The sequence below is a fragment of the Papio anubis genome, chromosome 6 (genome assembly GCF_008728515.1).
Source record: "Papio anubis isolate 15944 chromosome 6, Panubis1.0, whole genome shotgun sequence".
NCBI classification, from domain to species: domain Eukaryota; kingdom Metazoa; phylum Chordata; class Mammalia; order Primates; family Cercopithecidae; genus Papio; species Papio anubis.
The window spans coordinates 141,889,950-141,914,390 of record NC_044981.1 but is presented as its reverse complement, the minus strand read 5'-3'; the positions used below and the strand labels follow the sequence as shown (position 1 = coordinate 141,914,390).

At 35.6% G+C, this 24,441-nt stretch overlaps 1 protein-coding gene and 1 long non-coding RNA gene across 9 annotated transcripts in view; one reads left to right on the top strand and one right to left on the bottom strand.

Annotated features, from left to right (window-relative positions):
• The window catches only part of LOC103884066, a 121,288-nt gene that overhangs the window by 56,407 nt on the left and 40,440 nt on the right, over window positions 1-24,441 (top strand). The window lies entirely within an intron of this gene.
• The window catches only part of TBC1D32 (TBC1 domain family member 32), a 225,932-nt gene that overhangs the window by 183,870 nt on the left and 17,621 nt on the right, over window positions 1-24,441 (bottom strand). For 7 of the 8 annotated variants that reach the window (XM_017958365.2, XM_017958364.3, XM_017958362.2 and 4 more), the window contains 8 exons: window positions 19,705-19,773; window positions 17,005-17,130; window positions 13,792-13,870; window positions 13,557-13,660; window positions 13,400-13,461; window positions 12,525-12,669; window positions 7,866-7,925; window positions 2,557-2,647 (listed from right to left, as the gene is read on the bottom strand). In XM_017958365.2, the coding sequence (XP_017813854.2) occupies window positions 2,557-2,647; window positions 7,866-7,925; window positions 12,525-12,669; window positions 13,400-13,461; window positions 13,557-13,660; window positions 13,792-13,870; window positions 17,005-17,130; window positions 19,705-19,773 (736 nt within the window). The remainder of the gene's footprint in view (window positions 1-2,556; window positions 2,648-7,865; window positions 7,926-12,524; window positions 12,670-13,399; window positions 13,462-13,556; window positions 13,661-13,791; window positions 13,871-17,004; window positions 17,131-19,704; window positions 19,774-24,441) is intronic. The other variant, XM_031667463.1, reaches the window with a different exon arrangement.

Here is a 24,441-nt window from a genome sequence, read left to right as displayed (position 1 = left end):
AGGTGAGTCCACGTGTGTGGAATTCAGGAAAGGGATGTGGTCTCAAATATTCCAGTCATCATTTATATATAAATATATAATATTTGAAACCGTGAAAGTAAATAGTTTCCTCCCAAGAAAGCAGGTAGACTAAGGTGAGAAAAGAGCCAAGGGCAAAATCTTTATGAGTACAAACATACAAAGAAAAAGAAAGAGATTTTCAAGTGACCAAGAAAAACTTACTAGAGAATGAGGAACTCTAAGCAAGAATGTTACCATGACGAAGAGTGAAAGTAAATGCTGTAGAAGTAGGACAAGAAAGAGGAGATGCTGATACATGGGAAGGTCATGGGGCAGAAGAAATAAAAGCCTCATTTCCATGGTTGAAAAGTGAATATAAGGTAAAGAATGGGACCTGGGAGTATAGAGACTACTTAGAATAGAAGAGCTCTTCTCTAATGGGAAGCAGAGAGGTAAGGCACATAATGAAGCAAAGAACTTGCTCATTTTTTTAATATGAAAGACACACGAGAAGGTTAGAGGATGCAGGGAAAAGTGCCAGTAGAAAGTGAGACACAATAATAACAATCTTCTGGTTCTTAAAACACACACAAACACACACACAAGCAATGTTCTGGTTCTTTTTAGAGACACACACACACACAGAAGATAAAAGAATCAAGACATCAATCTGAAACAAAACATCTCTTCTTTGCAGGCTAAGAAAAGGAAATATTGATTAGGGCACATAAATATATATTTGCATACAAAGAAGTAAGACACTTAGAGAATTCATATCTGGAAAGCTCCATTTTTCTTAATGCAAGAGTAAGCAAGGGCTCCTCCTCCTGAGAGAGAATTGGGCAGAAGCAAAGCAGAGGGTTCGATGAGACTGACAAGGGCTTGTAATAGCTCTTATGGAACCCTGAAGAAAGAACATCTAGGAGGATTCCAAAGCAACAGAAAGAGAGCAACTGAAGTCAGAAAATATATATTTACTATCAAGCCATGTCATATACTCTCTGCTTAATTTCCTGAGTACCAGAAAAGATACAGAATTGAATGGACCTAAAGTTGGGCAACTGCAGGCAGAAAACTCTGAAAGAGAAATGCGCAAGAATTCTTTTAAAAACATGGCAACAACAACAACAATAAAAATGCAGTGAGGCACCCTGAGGTCTTTAGTAGATAGGGAAGAGAGCAAAACCATGAAGGGCTGAGAGAATAATGGGGGGAAAGGAGCTAAATATTACATTTTGATATCAAGAAATTAGAAAAATCTAAGTTTGTAAATGAGATAACATATGAACTTATATGTCTTTTTCCTTCTCTTGAAGAACAAATTATAACTTCTACACTTTCTCCTCCCCTACTAAACACTAGCTTGTGAAACCCATTAATTATTGGTCTATCTCCATCCCCCTTGCTTTGAGTTAGATAAAGAAATTCATGCAAGAACGAAGAAAAGTATAAGATATCATCATACTCTCAAAAGAGCTTACTATATGCTTAAGGAAACAACATAAAAACAACAGAACAATAAAAGCTATCAGGTTCACATGGCAAATTGTGTGACATAAGCAAAAGCAAGAAAAATTCAGAATAGGCAGGGAGGCCTTCAAATTTACAATACAGTTTCTGCCGGGAGCAAGGGCTCAGGCCTGTAATCCCAGCACTTTGGGAGGCCGAGGTGGTTGGATCACAAGGTCAGGAGTTCAAGAGCAGCTTGGCCGGCACAGTGAAACTCCATCTCTACTAAAAATAAAAAAAATTAGTCGGGTATGGTGGCAGGCACCTGTACTCCCAGCAACTTGGGAGGCTGAGGCAGGAGAGTCGCTTGAACCCGGGAGGCAGAGGTTGCAGTGAGCCAAGATCATGCCACTGCACTCCAGCCTGGATGACACAGCGAGACTTTGTCTAAAAAAATTAATTAATAAAATACAATTTCTTCTTTCATGATAAATAAGATATCTATTAGTGTAGGGAATTATGGATGGGACAGTAGGAGTAAAAATAATGTTGTATAGGCATTGGTATGCAAAAAAGACTAAGAGAAGATTCATTTTAGTCAATAACTAGAAAAGAGATCGTATAGAGAAATCGGGGCCAGATTACGAAGCATTCGGGACATTTTAGCTCAGACAGAGAATAAGCAAAGAAGGATCACGGGGTAACACGGAGTGTTCAAAAATAAAAACAACATTTTATGGAAGTTTTTCTCCCATTAAAGTGCATATGTGCCTGATTAGATGACTGATACATTACTGTAGGGGAAAGAATGGACTGTATATTATTGCAATATAACAGATTAGGTTATATACCCTACTATGAATTGAAGAACTGCATCTAATAAGAATCAGTATGGTTGTATATTAATTTCAAATATAGATCTGTTATAGAAAATAATGATTATAGTGTATCTTATAAATGTGTAAAATATATTTTCCAAAGTCATTAATAAAAGTGACTTCATTTACCATACTAACAATCATTAAAAAATAAAAGTTACTAATAAACTCTATTTACTAATAAAATTTACCATTTTTAAAAGTATGTAATAGAGGAAATAATACTTACTGCAATGCTTTGAATGTCCCAAAGTTTCCTCAGCTTTCCTAGTCTTACACAGTTCAAAGTACTGAACACACTGTTGAATGGCTGTAGTTATCTGATGAAATAATAAGTTATTAATTCCAGAACTTCACAGCCCTCAAGTCCAAGAATTAAAAGAAATTAGTCAAAGCTGTAAAAATGCTTTGGAGAAATATTTGAGAAAAATATTTAGTACGGTACCTTTCTAGCTATTAAAGCTCAGCCTCCTCAATTACATTTTAACTATGGCATCGCTCTGGTGAACACTGTGAAAATATTTGTGGACCAACAAATACAATAATGTTTATAATGTTGGTGTCATTGGACAGAAATAAATATATACTTTATATTTTATAGTGAAAGATGCAAAAACTCTGTGGCCATGACCATAACTTTAGAAACTATCTTGTCCAGTTCCTTTGCCTTAGAATCTTTTCCTTCTACCCAGCCAGCAAAATATCAAGTGGATCAAGTCTTTATTTCCATCTCAAATACCAGAATTGCTAAAAGTTGATAAAGAAAAATCTCATAAGTCAAAGAAAACAGTCACAATAAAAAAATGATCTCCAACCCCTACTGTACCCAGCGATTCTCCTATTAGTCTCCATTCTAACTCCTCCTCTCATTCTCCACAAGCAGAGGCTTCAAACCTTCTCCCCTTTCCTCAGCACCTGCCTACCCATCGATGGCCTCTTATCCAAAAAAAATAGAAGTTACCAGTGATATACGGTGTGATAATTGTTAAGTCTGGTAACAAGGCAGTTGTTGGGGACCTTGACAAGATCAGTTTCAGAGGAGTTTGGTGAATAAAGCCAGACTATACCAAATAAAGGAATAGGAACTGAAAAAGTAAAGGCAGTTAGCATAATTTTTATTTTCAGGAAAGACAGTGAGGAAAATTTTTAAAACAGACCAACAATCGTATCTTAGAGTCAAGATTAAACTCTTTTTCAGGTTAGAAGGATCTGGTTATGCTTAAATGTTACTGGGGGAAGCCAACAGAGAGGAAGAGTTTGACTATATAGGAGAGAAAGGGGAGAGTTGATAGAAAACAAATACATACAAGAGGAAGAAGCAGATGGAATCCAAGTGGAAGGAAGGATTAATTAAGCTTTAGATAGGAAAGAAAATGAAGGTTTGAAAAGAAGCAAGTTCATAATTGCAGCATCAAGGAATCAATGGATTTTCCCATCTCGTTCATTTTTATGCCCTCAGTTGTATGCAGAAAAGAGGTAACGTGGCAGGACTTCTATCTTTAGAAAAGGCCTCCTTACAAGGTGGAATTTTGATAGCATTTAGGAACTTGGATTTCAGGAGGGCTGTCATCATTCTGAGAACTGAGAATGGCTGACAATGTTTACACAAATAATGTGGTTTATGAGGAATACCTGCTTTCCCTCTAGGAGTCTTGGACCCTGGTATGTACGAGGCAGAGGGTTTCTATGTGATCAGCAGCCCTTCCTCAAAAACAAAAACCAGGCACTGAGTGTCTTTTTTTTTTTTTTTTATACTTTAAGTTCTAGGGTACATGTGCATAATGTGCAGGTTTGTTATATATGTATACTTGTGCCATGTTGCTGTGCTGCACCCATCAACTCATCAGCACCCATCAACTCGTCATTTACATCAGGTATAACTCCCAATGCAATCCCTCCCCCCTCCCCACTCCCCGTGACAGGCCCCGGTGTGTGATGTTCCCCTTCCCCAGTCCAAGTGATCTCATTGTTCAGTTCCCACCTATGAGTGAGAACATGTGGTGTTTGGTTTTCTGTTCTTGCGATAGTTTGCTGAGAATGATGGTTTCCAGCTGCATCCATGTCCCTACAAAGGACGTGAACTCATCCTTTTTTATGGCTGCATAGTATTCCATGGTGTATATGCAGGCACTGAGTTTCTAATGAGCTTCCCTGGTATATAACATTTCACATAAGTTGCCACAATTCAATGCTGAAAGAATTAAGCACGTCTTATGTGATTCTAGTGGGGAAAAGACTCTTGGAAGCGATTTCATATCTTCCATACTTCACTCAATGAACTTTTTCCTCTTTGCTGATTGTTCTTTGTATCCTTTCATTGTTAAAAATGATAGCTGAGAGCATAACTATATGCTGGATCCTATGATTCCTCCTAGCAAATCGTTAAACCTGGGGGTTGTCTTGGGGACCCCTCCCCCTCCCATATCTACGAGTCTTTTCTAAATCAAACATCAGGGATCCAGACCCACGCCTCCTAGAAACCTGCATTTCAAATATGACTAAATCTAACAAATCTAAAAATCATTATCTTTTCCAGCAAATGTGTGCCTCCCACTGTGTTACTTATCTCAGTGAATGACATTAATCATCAATTGTCTGAGGCCTCAATCACAACCCCCTCATTCAAAAGTCCTCTAAATCCTACACGCTAAATAAAGTATTTTGAGTCCATCCATTTACCCCAATTCTGTCTTATCCTTCTTCCATGGTTCCATCATCTTTTGCTTGGATTATTACACAATGTATTAAACATCTTTTTGCTTCAATACTTCTCCCCTATCTCTACCTAGAACTTTCAATCCATTTTCTAACAAAAAACAAAATAAAACAGAAGTGGATTAAAATAACAACTGACACTTTAGGAAACTCTTGACATGAAAAATTTATAAAACAATACACTTAAGAGAAGCTCTAAAGAATTAGAAGACAAAAGAACAAACAATAGACAGCTTCTTTAACTGAAAACTCAAAACACTGTCTCCAAAATAATCTCTCTCAAAGACTCTTTCGTTCATTCAAGGCTTTAGAAATCTACCCTCCTTGCAACCATTCCTACTCAGCTTTATCTTCACTATCCACTTACTTACACTCCCTTCTTTTCCTTCTACTCTTTCCCTTATATCTTCTTAAACATGCTATCTTTATTTGAGAAAAGGCAGCAATCACAGGAAAGAAAAGGAATAATCTCAGGACACAATCAATCATATTACATGACATCCCTTTAAACCACAGGAGCAGAAAGCAGATCTATAGTATGTGAATTTAAATACTAGTCTAAAGAGTCAAGGTGAGAGTATAATGAATGATTTTTCTAACCCCTGTGAAAATAGACACAAATTTGCTATAAAATTCAGGGTTGTATTTGATACTTATTGCCCTATACTATCAAATATATGCCAGCCAGTTCATTTAATTGTTAACCCCTAAGACAGAGATTTTCAAAAAGGTTAAGTAAAATAAGACAGGAAAAACCAAGCGAGAATTTAAATGACCAAGCCGTCAAGTTATTTTTTAAAATGACTTTCAGAGAGCAGTAAAAATGGCATTAAATAAAGCTGTTTCAGAAACCATTCCTTTAGGGGTTGACTGAATCAAGATTCAAATTGTTGAAAATTAAAGGTTAAATATTTACGCTGACAGCCAAAACTTTTAACCAGTTCATGTCTTTGAGATGCTATAGGAACAAAGATTATCTTAACTTTTTCAGGGATATCTATAAAAAACCAACAGCATATACAAAAATTGATAGCTTAATGCCACCTACTGAAAATGTCATAAACATAAGATAGAATAGAACCACACAAATACAGTAGCCACCAACCACATGCCTATTTAAATTTAAATTAATAAAAACTAAATAAAATTAAAAATAGAGTTTCCCATTTACTCTAGTCTCATTTCAAGTTTTCAGCAGTCATATGTGGCTCATGGTTACCATATTGTACAATGCAGATATGTCATCATTGCAGAAAACGACATCAGAGAGCACTGATGAGAAGCTAGAGGAAATATATCAGCAGATCATCATGCTAAACAGGCTGCTATGAGTAAAGTTCTTACACAAGAATCTCTTATAGAACAGAAACACAAATTGATGGAGTGGTCTGCAATTTCCATCACAGATGCACAAAATTTGACCCTTGATTCTGAAAATACAATGGGAATAAACAGATCTTGCATCATTTTCCCCATTGTTTATTTTCAAAAGTGGGGCCAAGTTTACTTTAAAACAATAAATATAATATGAATAATATTTTGATACTTTGTAAATTTAGGAAAGCTTTTTAGAGCAAAGGAGGTTGAAGTCGAAATGTCAAACAAGTTTGATACACTATATACATAAAATAAAATATTTGACTAGGTTGATAAAATATTAAGATGATTTACAATGCCATAATTCCATTTGCAGGTTAAAAGTTAAGGTATAGTTAACTTTTCAAATAAGAAACCAATTTTAAGAATTAATCTGTAAAAAACCTTATTTGAAATACTTTCACAGGAGCCTCTGTGATAGCAACAGTGATTTAATATCTGTAGATAAACGATGGGAAAAAATCATCCTGTTCTTTATTTTTCCTTTCTGTATTCTAGCAAGATCAGTCCATGCTCATAAAGCAAAAACAAAGTTTTATTTAAAATGGGAATAAGAGAAGAATGAAATATGGAGAAAGAATTATTTAAATTCAATTTCTCTAAAAATTTTTAAGTATATTTTACCTTTACAAATAAATTCTTACCCTATTATTCAATATCCCTCTCTTCTTCTGCTGCTCAATTCTCTTGATTCTCAAACACAAAACAATTATTGTTCTCCTTCCTTCATTTTATGCTCTACTGCACTCAACCAAAAATCACAATTCCAGAATCTTTTCTTCATGTGACTTCTAAATCAAGATTCTGCCTAACTACATAAACGATGTTTATTGACCCAAAGCTATATCAGTATAACATTCGAATATCTTAATAAATTTTGTGTTTTTCATTTTGTCAATTATTTATTAGACGTGCTGATTTCTTTTTAATTCTTTCAGTATCCTTACATATTGTTCTACTAGTAGTAACAAATGTAGATGATTTTGGTAATATATTTTAGAGTATTAAGTCTACATTTGGTATAACTCAAACCAATTATTGAAAATGCAAAAGTATTTATCATTATGAGTTTTGCCATGTAATTTTCACTGAAAAACATGGGTCGATATTATAGAAGTAATGGCTTTATTAATACTTGATCTGAATCAAACTACATGCTACTGCTTAAAAATATGGCTTCTCTCAAACCAGCTTGTTATTTATAGAAGCCAATTTACTATATACATAAAACATATTTTCTAATTGCTATCCTGACTGCATTCATTTTAAGTCTCTATTGTTATCACTTTATGTTCCACAGGATGGTAGTTTAAGATCACATAAAAGGCGAATTGCTTCATTATCCAATATTAATTATCACCATGCAACTTTGCATATTCAAGTTATTACATCATATATATTTTGGTAGTATTATTTCTCAACATAAAAAAGGAATTACAGACTTACCAGAGACTTATATTTCTTTTCAAGAAGTCTTAATACTGTAGTTCTGCTATAATGTGCATGCTAAAATTAAAAGGAAATGATATTTAATACTCAAGCTGTGCCACTCAAAATCTATTTTTCCTGCATTATCTTCAATGACAACATCATAAATCACACCATAGCTTAGGTTTAAACCATTATAGTCAATGACAGGTGTTTACGTGTGTATTGGATTAGGAGGATAGCAATCACAAGAATGCAAATCGTATCAAAAAACTTGCAGATCATTTAGTGACCAACCAGTAGAAGAACATTCTATCCATCAATTGTGTCCAATTTCCACACTAAACTATTTTAAAATCACCACCAAAAAAGTATATATATGACAGAATCCCAAAAAAGATACACAGTGGGGAAAAGAAAAAAAAAAAAAAAAAAGCACAACTCTTATACTGAAGAGGATACTGTATGGTCTACATGTGCAGAAATCTGCCAACACTGAAATGCTCTAAAGTGACAGTACCCTAATCATTTTCTGCCAACCATAATTAAAAATGATTCAAAGTGTCAAAAGAGCTTTAAATCTCTCCTTGGAGCAAAATATAGATGTAATTAAAACATATAAATGTATAGCATTGTACAAAGCCGGGGAAAACTATAAATATTTTTTAGCTAGATTATATAAGATATCATTAGTGTTCAAAATATAGTTTCTTCATTTCACTTAGGAATAAAAATATTGGCCGGGCACGGTGGCTCACACCTGTAATCCCAGCACTTTGAGAGGACGAGGTGGGCGAATCACGAGGTCAGGAGTTCAAGCATGGTCTCAAACTGGCCAATATGGTGAAACCCTGTCTCTACTAAAAATATAAAAATTAGCCAGGCATGGTGGCACGCACTTGTAGTCCCAGCTACTCAGGAGGCTGAGGCAGAAGAATCGCTTGAACCCAGGAAGAAGAGGTTGCAGTGAACCGAGATTGCGCCACTGCACTCCAGCCTGGGTGACAGAGAGACTCCGTCTCAAAAAAAAAGAATAAATTTTTGACAAACCTAACAAAAACAAGCAATGGTGAAAGGATTTCCTATTTAATAAACTGTGTTGGGAAAACTTAACTCAAGATGGATTAAAGACTTAAACATAAGATCTAAAACCATGAAAACCCTAGAAGAAAATCTAGGCAATACCATTCAGGACATAGGCATGGGCAAGGACTTCATGACTAAAACACCAAAAGCAATGGCAACAAAAGCCAAAATTGATAAATGGGACCTGATTAAACTAAAGAGCTTCTGCATAGCAAAACAAACTATCATCAGAGTGAACAGGCAACCTACAGAATGGGAGAAAATTTTTGTAATCTATTCATCTGACAAAGGGCTAATATCCAGAATCTACAAAGAACTTAAACAGATTAAGAAGAAGAAAACAAATAACCCCATCAAAAAGTGGGCAAAGGATATGAACAGACACTTCTCAAAAGAACACACTTATGTAGCCAACAAACTTATGACAAAATGCTCATTATCACTGGTCATTGGAGAAATGCAAATCAAAACTGCAATGAGATCCCATCTCACATCAGTTAGAATGGCGATCATTAAAAAGTCAGGAAACAACAGATGCTGGAAAGGATGTGGAGAAATGGGAACATTTTTACACTGTTGGTGGCAGTGTAAATTAGTTCAACCATTGTGGAAGACAGTGTGGCAATTCCTCAAGGATCTAGAACTAGAAATACCATTTGGCCCAGCAATCCCATTACTGGGTATATACCCAAAGGATTATAAATCATTCCACTATAAAGACACACGCACACATACGTTTATTTCAGCACTGTTCACAATAGCATAGACTTGGAACCAACCCAAATGCCCATCAGTGATAGAATGGATAAAGAAAATGTGGCACATATACACCATGGAATACTATGCATCCATAAAAAAGGATGAGTTTGCAGGGAAATGGATGATGCTGGAAACCATTATTCTCAGCAAACTATCAGAAGAACAGAAAACCAAACACAGCATGTTCTCACTCATAATTGGGAGTTGAGTAATGAGAACACATGGACACAGGGAGGGGAACATCACACACCAGGGCCTGTCGGGGGGTGGGGTGCTACAGGAAGAATAGCATTAGGAGAAATACCTAATATAGATAACGGGTTGATGGGTGCAGCAAACCACCATGGCACATGTATACCTATGCGACAAACCTGCATGTTCTGCACATGTACCCTAGAACTTAAAGTATAATAAAAAAAACTTTTTAAAGAATAAAAATATTAAACAGAATAATACAAGTCAAAATTTTTTCAGAATTCTAGGGAATAGAGGATTTTTGTATTGTTTTTCTTTTTTTTTCTTTTTTTTTGCTTTTTAAATAGAGATGGGGTTTTGCTATGTTGGCCAAGCTGGTCTCAAACTCCCAACCTCAAGTGATCTACCCACCTCGGCCTCCCAAAGTGAGGGATTACAGATGTGACCCACCACGCCCAGCTGGGAATAGAGTTTTTAATTAAACATTGATTAAATTCTGTTTTGGTTAACTGAAGGTTAATCAAAACCTTGTGTTTCAAACCTTGTAGCTTAAAATGTTTTCAAAAACTATTAATCCTTTTTTCAGATTTAATAAGAGAAATAAGTTGACATAGTATTAAACTATTTTTAATATTGAACATGTTCTGAAAATAAATCCTCATAGTATATCTCTTAGACCAGGGTCAGTAAACTACAGCCCTCAGATCAAATTCTGCCTAGACCCAATTTTGCAAAAAAAATCCACTTGAACAGTCAAGTCCATTCATTTGCCTATTATGTATAGGTGCTCTGGAGCTACAACAATTGGGTTGAACAGCTGCAATAGGGACTATACAGCCCACAAAGTCAAAAATATTTATGGTCTGGCTCTTTACATAAAAAATTTGGCAACTCCTGCCTTAGATGCAAAAATTATAGGAGGATGTGACGAATTTTCATGTATACTAGAACACATTTCAGAATGTGATTTTTAAATAAATTTGTACCCCATTCTCTTAAGAATCAACTCCTAGGCCGGGCGCGGTGGCTCACGCCTGTAATCCCAGCACTTCGGGAGGCCGAGGCAGGCGGAGCACCTGAGGTCAGAAGTTCGAGACCAGCCTGGCCAGCATGGTGAAACCCTGCCTCTACCAAAAATATAAAACTTAGCCGAGCATGATGGCAGGCACCTGTAAAACGAGCTACTCGGCCGGGCGCGGTGGCTCACGCCTGTAATTCCAGCACTTTGGGAGGCCGAGACGGGCGAATCACGAGGTCAGGAGATCAAGACCATCCAGGCTAACACGGTGAAACCCCCGCCTCATATTAAGAAATACAAAAACTAGTCATGACGGAAGGAGCGCCTGTAGTCCCAGCTACCTGCGGGGAGGCTGAGAGACAGGGAGAATGCATGGGAACCCGGGAGGCGGAGCCTGCAGTGAGCTGAGATCCTGCCACTGCACGGTAGCCTGGGCGGTATGAGCTTAGGACTCCGCCTCAAAAAGGAATCAACTCCTAGCAATAAGAAAGTCAAATGGAAAAAAAAGTTAATTACAAAGTTAGTAGAATATAACTGATTTTGTTAAAAAGATGACCTAAACAGATAAATATAAAGTATATACAACCTATCTACATGAAACAAAATCTTAACAGTTGTTATCCCTGCATTGTATAATTAGAAAATTTTAATTTTATTTAAGATTTTACATATTTTGCATATTTTCTCAAATAACGGTATAATTTGATAATCAAGAAAAAAAACTTTAAGTGTTAGATGTGAGGAACAAAGGGTTCATTTTAAATTAATTTAATTTAATTGAGTAAACAATCACATACTAGATAGGCCAGGTAAGGGTTAACCACTGAAGACAGAATTGTGTTCTGGTTAATCGGGCATTTATCATACAACTTAGTAAAAGGCACAAAGCACCATCGCTAGATAACATCCAAATTGTGCTGAAGTGTAAATGAATGCCCCAGCCCCTCTCTTCTCAAGTGCAAGAAACATAGTACCTAGGTGCCCAGTACAGAATGAGAGAGAAAACAATGTGAGCACAAAAGTCAGTCCTGTTGCCACTACTGACAAACACAGACGTCTCTTATTCGACAGAGGTTGAGGGAGGTAACAGTATAAAGATCTCTCTACTCTTAATATTAGTGTCAGTACCAGCTTCGTAAGAAATTGCCAGGTTCAGACACTAAACACATTCCCCAAACTTCAGATTCAGGAGGGAGGCAAATGAAAAAATACTTTCAGAAATATCTCCTAAGCCCAAAAAAAATACGTACTGAATCCTTATGTTATACCACATCTGCTTAAAATTTTTGAAGCTTTTACATTAAAGAAAAAATAGATTTTGAATAAGTCATTCAGCTTAAATAGATTCAAATGAAATACCACTTAAAATCCTATTCTGGCTCTGCCACTTAACAGGTAAAAAATCTTGGGCAAGTTAACTTCTCCATATCTCAGCTACTGCATCTGAAAAAATGGAGGGTATTAATACCATCAACCTCATAAATTTTTATAATAAATGAGTTAACACATGTAAAACTGATTAGAACTCTTAGTACACAGTAACTACTCAAACATTAGCTATTTATTAAAATGATATAGCAATGCACTAAAAGGTATAAAAATATTCTATTTTTCCTTACCATCCACTTTTTGAACCACACAGCCTTGGTATCAACTAATGCAAAAAAGTAGATCGGATCCAAAATCTTTTGTGAGACAACATGGCTTTGATCATGTTTAACTGTTAACAAGGACAAAGTACTCTCCACAATTTCTTCCATATACCTTATGGTTTGGGAAAAAAGAAATGCAATTACTTATATAGTACTGGTGGTAGACTTTATATTTATGGAATTGAGTAAACATTAATCACATGCTAGATAGTGGGCTCACCACTGGTGACAGAATTGTGTTCTGGTTAATTGGGCATTTATCATACAACTTAGTAAAAGGCACGAAGCACCATCGCTAGATAACATCCAAACTGTATAAAGTAGCATATAATCTTCAGAAACATTTTCTCTATTTTAGTAAATGACATAGGTAGGATTCATACTCAATGTTTCTGCTTTAACAACAGGTTCTTTTTACTTCAACACTGGATCTGCAAATTTAACTTTCCTTTTTAGACTCACAGATTCTCTTACAACTTAGAATAAATTTTAGAGCTGAAAGGAAAAAGTTTAAAGAATATTTAAGGAACTTGTCCAAAATGTAATAGTAAAGACCAATAAGAACCTAATGCAGATCTTCAGTACTGATACGTTTAAAAAAAAAAAAAACTAATGCTACATTTTCTTTTTGCCTTGTGATAAATGATGTAAAGTGGTACTTGTGATTCACATAGCTAAGTATAAAACACGACAAGCTTAAGAAAAATAAAAATAAAAATTTTATTAATCCCTTCCCAATCGTGTCAGTCCATTAAGACTGTCTTTACTCTTTCTGTCTGAAAGGTATATGGGGCGGTAACACTGCTAAGTTCTATGCTGGAATACACTGGGAGGGGACTTACTTCTCTGGATGACGAATCCAGAAAGATGGAGCTTCTTTCTGATATTCATTTAGAAGACGAACCTACAAAGCAGTGCACAATAGTTCTCAAAAAATTAGCACCGTCAAATATAAAACTAAATAAATAAAAATGAAAGCTTATTCTAGTAAATGGATACCTTTTTAAGTAAACGAGTCATATTAGGATTAGTTATATCTACACCAGCTGAAAGAGTAGGAATATGATTTTCCCTAGAAAGAAAGTATGACTCCAAATACTTAGCTGAAAAAAAAGGGAAAACATAAAAAAATTACATCATTCATTTACAGTGCTTTCTGAAAAAAGTTATTTCCTATCCATTCTTAAGTACATGCAAATGACAAAAACATTTTTAAATGTTTTCATAAACATACCTAAGCTTGTATAAACTTCCTTGGTCATATGTAATGGAGAAAGCGAAAATGTCTGTGCACAGAATTTTAAAATCCGGTCCTACAGAAATGAGACAGAAAATTTGCATCTAAGTTCTTACAAGAATAGAATAGAAATGAAACATTTTTCACACAGTAAAAACCCAGAAAATAAAATAAATACAAACAAGCCATTCAGAAACCAGAGTCAGAATGTACTTATTTAAAAAGGGCACACTCTTGTGTCAGCAAAAATTAAAACTGACCAAAACTAATATGTGAATCTAATAACAGAAAGATATTACTGCACAATCTGGTCATAGTAGATATTGACATGGTGAGGAGGGGGTAAGGTGAGGTTTCATAGAGGAACTATATAAAGGTGTCAAACAAAGGAACAGAGTAGGCAGTACCAAATTTTTTTTAACACCCTGTATTTCCAAATCCAAAATTCATCATTTTTAATTGCTTACATGGGTAGCTTCAGTAATTAAAGATTTAGAATTATTCCTAATAATTTTGCCTATTCCCAAGAAAATTACTCTATGTTTAAATTTTTACATTATTAAAACTCAAAATAGAAACCAGTAGAAGGTAAATAAGTTAAAAGTGGCAACAGATGTAGTTAGCACAATGCCTGGCACTAAGACTTACTTTAAAATGATAGCTGTTATTATCCTTTTAATTATACCTACTTTAATATCATGATGAGATTAATCCTAATAGTGAAATTTGACTTTCAATTAAATAAAAACATAAAATTGCCTTAAATAGTCTAATCTGGGGGGAGAAATTAATAACTCTGTTGATATCAGTTTAGATAATCCACTTACAAGAAGAAATAGTTCCCCCAAGTTACTAAAGGTATCTTCTTATAGCCCCAAGAAATTCCTACTGAACAAAGGATATTAAACACTTTGGGAAGTCTATTTTTATAGTTGCAGCAACTGATAGGTATCTGTCACACTTTTCAACCCTATAGGCTTCACTCAGTTGCATGTAAGAGTCCTTTAGAGGAGGAGATGAAGAAATAGAATTGAACTCAAAAAGAATTTGGATCGAGCACAAATTTAAAATGAAAAAAACTCCATGCCTTGTTTTCTACTTCAAAATGACTAATTTTATTGGCATCTCTCCTCTATAATAATTGCTTCCAATTTTATTAGCATAAGTAATAAAACTGAACCTTGCTGCATAACAATTTTAAATGGCTACAATTTGCTATTTTATAAAGTTATTTCATAATTTGTAAAATAAAGGAAACCTACTAGGCTACTATTCTGTATTTATTAAGTAAAAGAAAAAATAAAGGGAAATTTACAATTGCATCTGTCATTAGAGAGCTTGAAATGTTAAAGATAACCCTGAGATACAGTTTTTTCACCTTGAAGTTCTTGGATCATTGAGTGGTTCCAGAAGTCTACAATACCCTCTGGTGTTAACAAGGTTGAACTGCATCCAAGTATTAGGTAAACACCTTCTTCCCCTTCCAACAATTACAAACAGAGATTCCCAAACCACTTCTGTTTACCAGTATAACCATATCTTCATTAACGGTAGACTGATTTTAAATAGACAAATATATTGGGATACCTTATATTTTTTTACAAATATTTATTTATTGTCTGCGTTATCTACTGAAATCTAAGTTCTCTGAGGGCAAAGATTTTGTGTCCTGTCCTTGGTGTGTTCCCAGTGTCTAAAGGAGAATGATACACACTGTAGATACTCAATACATATTTGCTGAACAAAGAGCAAAATGTAACTCTTCTTCTCATGCCTTATATTCTATGCCACACATCATATCGATTTTAAAGCCAAAACTATCTTCACTGATAAATCAATTAGGAAGAAAAGATCCTCTAAAAGGAAATACAATTTGTGTTTAAAATGTAATTCTTGGATAATCAGGGGTTTTTTTCCTTTATTTTCATCATAGACACTATCTGCAGAATTACTGCACTTGTTCATGTAAAGCTTACTTTTCATCATACAATAACTGTTTCTAAAAAGTAACTTTATGCAAATCAAATTTTAAATAAAATCATATCTGACTTCATAATTTTACAATTTTAGAAACTTTCTATATTTGTGTTATGATTCACCTCAAATTATTTTCTAAAATCTCAGCATTAGTTTTCTTGCTTCTCTCTTTAAGCAGTTAAGCAATCTCTAAGTAAACACTTAAATACATGAGGAAAATGTTTATAAGTCCTTTTGACCATAATTCACCATTTTTAGTTCAAACTTTCATATACCATGAATCCTTTTAAAATATTTTTTCTTTTTTTTTAATTTGAGAGTATCATAAAACAGCATTATTCAAAAGCAATGACACAGCCAGGCGTGGTGGCTCAAGTCCGTAATCCCAGCACTTTGGGAGGCCGAGGCTGGAGGATCACTTGAGCCCAGGAATTCAAGACCAGCCCGGGCAATGTGGTGAGGCCCCATCTCTACAAAAAATACAAAAATTTGCCAGGCATGGTAGTGCATGCCTATAATCCCCAGCTACCTGGGAGACTGAGGTGGGAAGGTCACTTGAGTTTGGGAGGTTGAGGCTGAAGTGAGCTGTGATCATGCCACTGCACTCTAGCCTGAGTGACAGAGCAAGACCCTGTCTCAAAAAGCAAAACAAAAATGAAATAAAATACTAGGATATTCCTTTACGAGACAAAATGCACAAGGTAGCAGTGTATTATTTGGCAATGAAGTATGACCATATTTTGAATCTAATCATAAAATTTTCTTAAGAAAAATTTTGACAATTAGAAAGCTGAAACTGAAGTTCCATAAACGTGTGAGTTACTATTAAAGAAAACTATTGGCCAGGCATGGTGGCTCATGCCTGTAATCCCAGCACTTTGGGAGGCCGAGGTGGGTGGATCACCTGAGGTCAGGAGTTCAAGACCAGCCTGGCCAACATGGTCAAACAGCATCTTTGCTAAAAATACAAAAATTAGCCGGGCGTGGTGGTGGCATGCCTGTAATCCCAGCTACTCAGGAGGCTGAAGCAGGAGAATCACTTGAACCTGGGAGGCAGAGGTTGAAGTGAGCTGAGGCAGCGCCATTGCACTCCAGCCTGGGCAAAAAGAATGAAACTTGGTCTCAAAAAAAAAAAAAAAAGAAAAGAAAATTGTCATAACTATCATATTCTACTTATTTCTAGAATGGTGGGAAAACATATTATTTTTAATATTTCTATAACCATTTTCTTACACTAAACACAGGATCAGGATCTGAAAGAGACACTGTCAGTTTTTCACAGAGAGTAGTCCAATTTTCACAGTTCAGGACATCAGATGGAGGGGCGGAACATAATGTTTGCAAGGCTTCGTATCTCACCTACAATTTTTAAAAAGACTTTTATTAACACTCAGTCACTAAAATAACGCCACTTTTCCAAAACAATATTTAACAAGCTACTAAAAGGCAAAGTCTGGATAATTTATAAAGAGTGATTTATTAGATGCCTTTATATTAAAAAGCTCTTGAGAAATTATTTTTTAAACTAAGTGCTAAGCAGAGAAAAAAACAGTTGCTGTTTGTGTAAAGCAAAAATTAAAATACTAAATGTAGTAGGAGATTGTAAGTATCACGTCTAAGTGGAACGGGAGGAAGAATAGTAGTTGAATCAGAATCACCAACGTTTTCCAGTGACCTTGTCCTACAGGCTTTCCCTGTTCTAGGTCGTTCCCACAGTTTGAGGGCTTTAATTTCAAAATGCTGCCCAGATATGCCCCTGGCAAAGCGTTCCCATTCTAGGATATATGCACGATTCTCACAAAACAATCAGTTTGAACTTGTGCTATACCGTATTTTCTGGCCTTCTGACTACTTAGGTAGAAAAAAAAAGGAAGTCACTCAGTAGTGGGATGCAAAATCTAATTTATGTATTTTCATAGAAAGCTTACTTCTTAATCAGTCTTCTCAAAATGCAATCAGAATTCACTCAAAACAGTATGACCCAAGGGAAAGTAGGAGAGAATAGTTCCACTCCAATGAAGAATGGAACAAAGCTTTTCTCCCACTCAATATCCAAGTAGTGAATAATAACACACTAATTCCAGCCTCATCCTCAAAATCTGGTCATTTCCCAACTGAAACAACTAAAGCCTAGTCATTAAAAAGGTGAGGCCTAAAAGACAGGAGCCAAAACCTCAGCAAATCAGACACTCTGAAGCAGGGCGCAACTTTTAGACAAAAAAGACAAAGTATATACATATATTTGAAACTGTCTATATATTCATATGAAAGAACTCCTCAATATAACTTTATTTGTGATAGGTAGTAAGGAAAATATTGAGAGTTTTTAAAATTAGTAATTCATTTACAATGTTAAGTCATTTTTCCATTTCAGGAAATTTTTAGGAAAAAATCCCATTTAGAATTTACTACTTGCAGAAGCAAAATGAAGGTTTCTGAACAAGTATAGATTTCCAAATCATCCATTTAAATTGAAGGCAACAGGATTTTTATCATAAAAAAATCAAAACTCATTTCCAATATTTTTTGAGAGATGTTATTATTAGTATGAACCCAGAAAATAAATCATAATGCAAAATGCTGAGAAGAAAAAAATTATTCTTCTCTATGATTTTTTAGAAAATTTCAGTAGGAGTAAATCACAACTATTCATTCAGTTTATATTTAATAGGTTGAGAAAAATAATTTTAAAAATTTAGACCAAATGGCAAGATAGGCATACCAATACATAAAAGGCTTAGATTAAAAAAAAAAAAAAAAAAAAATTCCTATCATATTTTCTATTTCATGCTGACTTTCAAATGAAATAAGTCTTCATAAACAGTGATTTGTACACTCTCTTAAAATATAAACAGACACAATTCAATATAATTGCTTCTCTCAAAAATCCTTTTTCTGGCCAGGCACAGTGGCTCACATTTATAATCCCAGCATTTTGGGAGGCCAAGAGGTGGATCACTTGAGCACAGTATTTCCAGATCTTCCTAAGTAATGTGGCAAAATCCCATCTGTACCAAAAATACAAAATTTCTCCAGGTGCAGTGGCGTGCATGTGTAGTCACAGCCACTTAGAAGGCTGAAGTGGGAAAATCACCTGAGCCTAGGGAGGTACAGGCTGCAGTGATTCATGATTGCGCCACTGTGCTTCAGCCTGGGTGACAGAGTAAGATCCTATCTTAAATATATATATATATATATATATAAAATTTTTCTAAAAAATAAACAAATGGGTCAAAATTGCTCAGATAGTTAGGGGAGGCATGGGTAGATGCTGGTCAAAGGATACAAAATTTCAGTTAGGAGAAGTAAATTCAAGAGATCTACCGTGTAACATGATGACATGATGACTATGTTAACAACAATGTTTTATTCTTGAAAACTGCTAAGAGAGTAGATTTTAAATGTTCTCACCACAAAAAATGATAAGTATGTGAGGCAATGCATGTTAGAGCAGCTCAACTTAGCCATTCCTCAGTGTATACATATTTCAAAACATGTTATACAAGACGAATATACATAATTTTTATTTGACCATTAAAAATAATTATTTTTAAAAGATGTTCACATTTTCTGAAAGTAGAAAAAGAATTAAAAATCTTTTTTCTTAAGAAATGACTAACTACAATGTTACATATAAAACAACAATGAAAGAACAGTTTGGGGGACAACTGCCTATAACTTTATCCCTTTGAAATTGATGCTAAAGATAAAAATTTCCTCTTCCAAACCACGACAATTCTCTAAGGAAAGCCTCCCTTACTCTGTGACTTTTCATTTGGACTTGAAAATTTACCATGAATATGGTCTAGGATTGCCCATAATCATAAAGGCTTTAGCCTCAAGGGAAACTACCTGGTTGCTACTGATTGTAATCTCATATATGGTAAATATATTCTATCTGCATGAAACTTAACAGCTATCCTTGAAACTTACCTCTTTAGGTTGCCCAGGATCCAACTGGTCTAAAATCAATTGTAATTTTCCTTGACAAAATTTGTAACTCTGTAACACAATTGACAGGACATTCATTTATTTAAAAGACTTTTAGAAATATTGCTATAAGTTACTTTTTCAATATAATTCCAAGCACAAAACATAATTCAGACAAGAGAAGGAGATGATCTATTTTGATCTGGCAGCAACTTAGAATTTTTCTTCCCAAGACTTTTAAATGGGAACTGAATGTCGCAGTAGAATAGTGTACCTTCACGTATATGAAAACTATTATTTGCAAGCAATTAAAACACATATAACATTATAAGGCTCAAAAGACACAAAGCCAAAATGTTGCATACTCAGAAATGTGAGATGAATGAAACAGATAAACAAAACAAACAAGTAAAAAAAAGCTACCAGTAGTACCATAGGCACAGCTACGGTGCTGTTTGGACTGTTTTGTTCTCTTTCTTTCCTATACTTTTCCCTAGCCTTTCTCCTTACTTCTTTGGTGAAAAAAATCCTGAAGTAAAAACTTCCATCTATAAAAAAGTTTGTAGTAGATTATAGGATATTTTGGAGAAACAAAAGGTATTTTTTCCACCAAAGGCAATTTAAACATACATAATACCTAAAACATCATCTAAAAATAAAAAGTATAATAGTAGGCCAGGCACGGTGGCTCACACCCGTAATCCCAGCACTTTGGGAGGCCAAGGTGGGCGAATCATGAGGTCAAGAGATTGAGACCATCCTGGCCAACATGGTGAAACCCTGTCTCTACTAAAAATATAAAAATTACCTGGGTATGGTGGCACACGCCTGTAGTGAGCCAAAATTGTGCCACTGCACTCCAGCCTGGCAACTGAATGAGACTCCGTCTCAAAAAAAAAAAAAAAAAAGTAAGGAAACAACAGATGCTGGCAATAAACTTTCAATAAACTATCTCTTCTCACTGCACTCTGCAACTTGCCTTGAATTCCTTCCTGCACAAAATCTGAGAACTCTCTTGGGTTCTGGGTCAAGACCACTTTTCCCGTAACAAAGCAATCCTCCTGCCTCAGTCCCCCGTCACTGGGAATACAGGCACACAATGCCATGCCAAGCTAAGGTGGGGTGTGTGTGTGTGTGTGTGTGTATGTGTGTTTGTGTAGAGACCTTGTCTCTATGTTGCCCAGACTGGTCTCAAGCAATCCTCCTGCCTTGTTCTCCAAAGGTGCTGGGATTACAGGGATGAACCACAATGCCTGCCTGGCCTTTATTTTTTATTTTTTTTTTTCTTGAGATGGCGTCTCACTCTGTCGCCCAGGTTGGAGTGCAGTCGCGCAATCTCAGCTCACTGCAACCTCCGCCTCCCGGGTTCAAGCAATTCTCCTGCCTCAGCCTCCCAAGTAGCTGGAACTACAGGTGCGTGTACCACCACACCCGGCTGATTTTTGTATTTTTAGTAGAGACGGGGTTTCACCATGTTGGCCAGGATGGTCTCGATCTGTTGACCTCATGATCTACCCACCTCGGCCTCCCAAAGTGCTGGGATTACAGGAGTGAGCCACCGCGCCTGGCAATAATTAAAATCTTATCAGGTGAGGGTAGCCAGACATTGAGGAACTTCTGAAGTACAGGTTGGGATGTAGCTAATCCTATTGCTCTGAGTGATGTTGCCAAAAAAGAGATTGGTGTCTTGCCATTTCTCAGTAGTTGTATAAAATCCTCAAAGGCAGAATTCTTCACCAAAAAGAGCATTATAGAGCTTTGAAGATTTTAATAGAGGCCAGAAAACAGTTGCTGAACTCAAGATATTCTGATTAAGATTTGAATAGCATAAAATAAATTAGGATAATTGAAAGGACATACTCTGAATGACAGGAGAAAGGCCATGTACCCAATAAGGAAAAAAACCTACTCAAGAAAATTCTTACTGGAAGAATCCAAAGCTTAGCAACATAGAGCTCAAGTTGTTCCCAGGAAAGACAGAATCTATTTTTTTGCCTTTTCCAGCTTCTAGAGGCCACCCTCATTCCTTGGCTTATGGCCTACTTCCATCTTCAAAAACAGCAATCACATCACTACAACCTCTGTCAGTCTTAACAGCGCCTACTCTGACTCTGATCCTCTTGGGTTTCTCTTACACAGACCCTTGTGATGAGATGGATCCCACCTGGATAACTCAGGCTCATCCTACAATCTGAAGGTCCTTAACTTAATCACATCAGCAAAGTCCCTTTTGTCATGTCATGTGACATGTTCACAAGTTCTAGGGATTAGGACATGGACATCTTTGAGAGGACCATTATTCTATGTACGACAGGTACCAAAGGATGAGTTTCAAAGAGAAGTTGCTTGGAAAACAAAGGAAGAGTGAATACTTTAAACATGTTTGTGTCAGGCAAGAGTAATAGGTGACTATTATCCTAAACTCACCTTCTGCGTAAAGGTACACACCCTGGGGTGAAGTTCCCTTGGAAGGTTATAAAATAGCTGCACGCTATAAAACAGCACAATGCCTGTGCTATACTATACTAATTACTACGGAGGAAGAGAAAGACAGAAAAACTGCAAGAGGAAAGGATATGAATTCTGAAAGCTTAATGTGTATCAGAGGTAATCCTCTAATTTCCCAAGCAGTTAGAAATGGCACAGAGATGATCAGTTTGAAATCATATAGGACCACAGCTGAGAAATTTTTATATTTGAGTGTGTCTCTGAATTGTGTCCATTTCAGCATTCCCTTTAAGAGACGTCACCAATAAAAGCTAACCTGTATAAAGCAGTGTCTGTGTGCCAGGCACTGCTCTAACACAAGACATACATTAACTCAGTTAATCTTCTCAACAACCCTATATGGTAAGTAGTATTTTCATCCCCATTTACAAATGGGAAACACTACAGCACAAAGAAGTTAAGAAATTTGTCCAAGGCCACACAGCTAGTAAGTGGTGGAACCATAACTTATACCCAAGCAGTCTCCAGGTAGCTGGGAAAAGAATAAAGAGAACCGACTTTGCAGGGAGAGAGGCCAGTTTTAAACTCAAAGTCCCCCTTCGCTAGCTATTCAAGTTTGGGTAAATTATTTAACTATTATTATAAGCCTCACTTTTTTCTGTAGAATGGACTAGTAATACCTATAGTGAATATAAAGCTAAGTACAGGGACCAGTATACGGCAGGTATTATTATTAGAGCTGGTATTATTATTTCTATCTTTCTGGCATTATCTTGCAGAGACTTGTTCCAGATTTAATCACAATATCAAATCTTTTCATAGTAATGCTTGCAACTATGGTAACAACTACTGTCTCTCCTTTGTTCTTCAATATCCTCACACTTACACTAACAGTCTCCTGTTTTTCAAAAATGGGTCAAAACTCCAAATATAATCAGGCTGCAATTTTTTAAGTAATAACAATGAATTAAAGCCCATTCTATTCACAAAACACAAGTATTTCACTAATATCAAAACAGTTAACATCAGCATTGTTTACAATGTTATTCATAGGAAAATTCAGATCTTTTTTTTCACTCCACAGCAAGAAACAACAATTTTGAAGGCATGAATAAGATTGTCAATATTTATTGGAATGAATGACTAATATAATTTTAGAGATATTTTCAATTCTGAATATATTCAGCCTCTCTTTGGTCAGCTATATGAAAGAGAGTCTCATTTCACTATAAGCAAAACTATACCCAATATCTCTTAGAACCTGGACATACTGAAATAGCTTTCAGGACAGTTCTGTCACTCTTACACTTCTTCCCAAAAGTCCAGGGATACCATGCCTTCTTGATGGGCAGAGTTTGCTTTCAACCCAATTAGTGCCTTCTAAAACAAAGTTGTATTTATAGGATAGACATGTGAAAACTTATATATACCCTGTGGACATCCCAAAGATATCCAGGGAAACTTAAAGCATGATTCCTCCTCAAGAACTGAAACAAAACAAGATTAAAAAAAAAAAAAAAAAAAAAAAAAAAAAAAAAAAGAACATCTTCAAAAACTATAACCCCATTTCTACCAAAGCTTTGCATGTTTTAAAAATCTACCATTTTAATGACTGGAAATAATTCAGCATTTGGGATTTGGCAAGGTCTTAACTGCCAGCTACGAAATCGGTCCTATTTAGATCTGAATACCTGTACTTGTTAGAACAAATGCTCCATTTTTTTTTCTTATGTTTCAATTTCAATGTATTCAGGTGGTTCAGCAAGTAAGTAAGAACATATAATCTTGTGAGCCCCCAGAGTCATAAAATTGCGTTTTTTGTGCCTTTTAAGTCCAGAAAGTCCTTGATTTGAAGAAGCAGCTCAATAAACTTACTAAACAAGTCATCTGACTGTATTAAACTAAAATCTCTATACCCCACCTTTTTCCACATAGTTCCTCAACAAGAAATGATTAAGGGTTACAACATGAAGAAAATTCACAATCTTTGTCTTGTCCTCCATCACATGAGGTAATCAATTTGACTTGTAAAGTTCACTACTCAGCATAATCTCTCCTGCTAAATGATGCAATGGTGGCAATGCACAAAGCATAACCTTTAAGTTATGCTTCCAATATTTCCAAAACCATTTTTCCTTCAATCACGCAGTCCCAACTTGACCAATATACATATTTGTTCATGTTTTCACCCAAACTCCTCAAATCCCTTCTTGGTATATGGTTAGGATCTATTTTATAGTTATGTCCCTGTGGTATAGCTTATTAGGTGAAAAATGTTTGACTAAAAATACC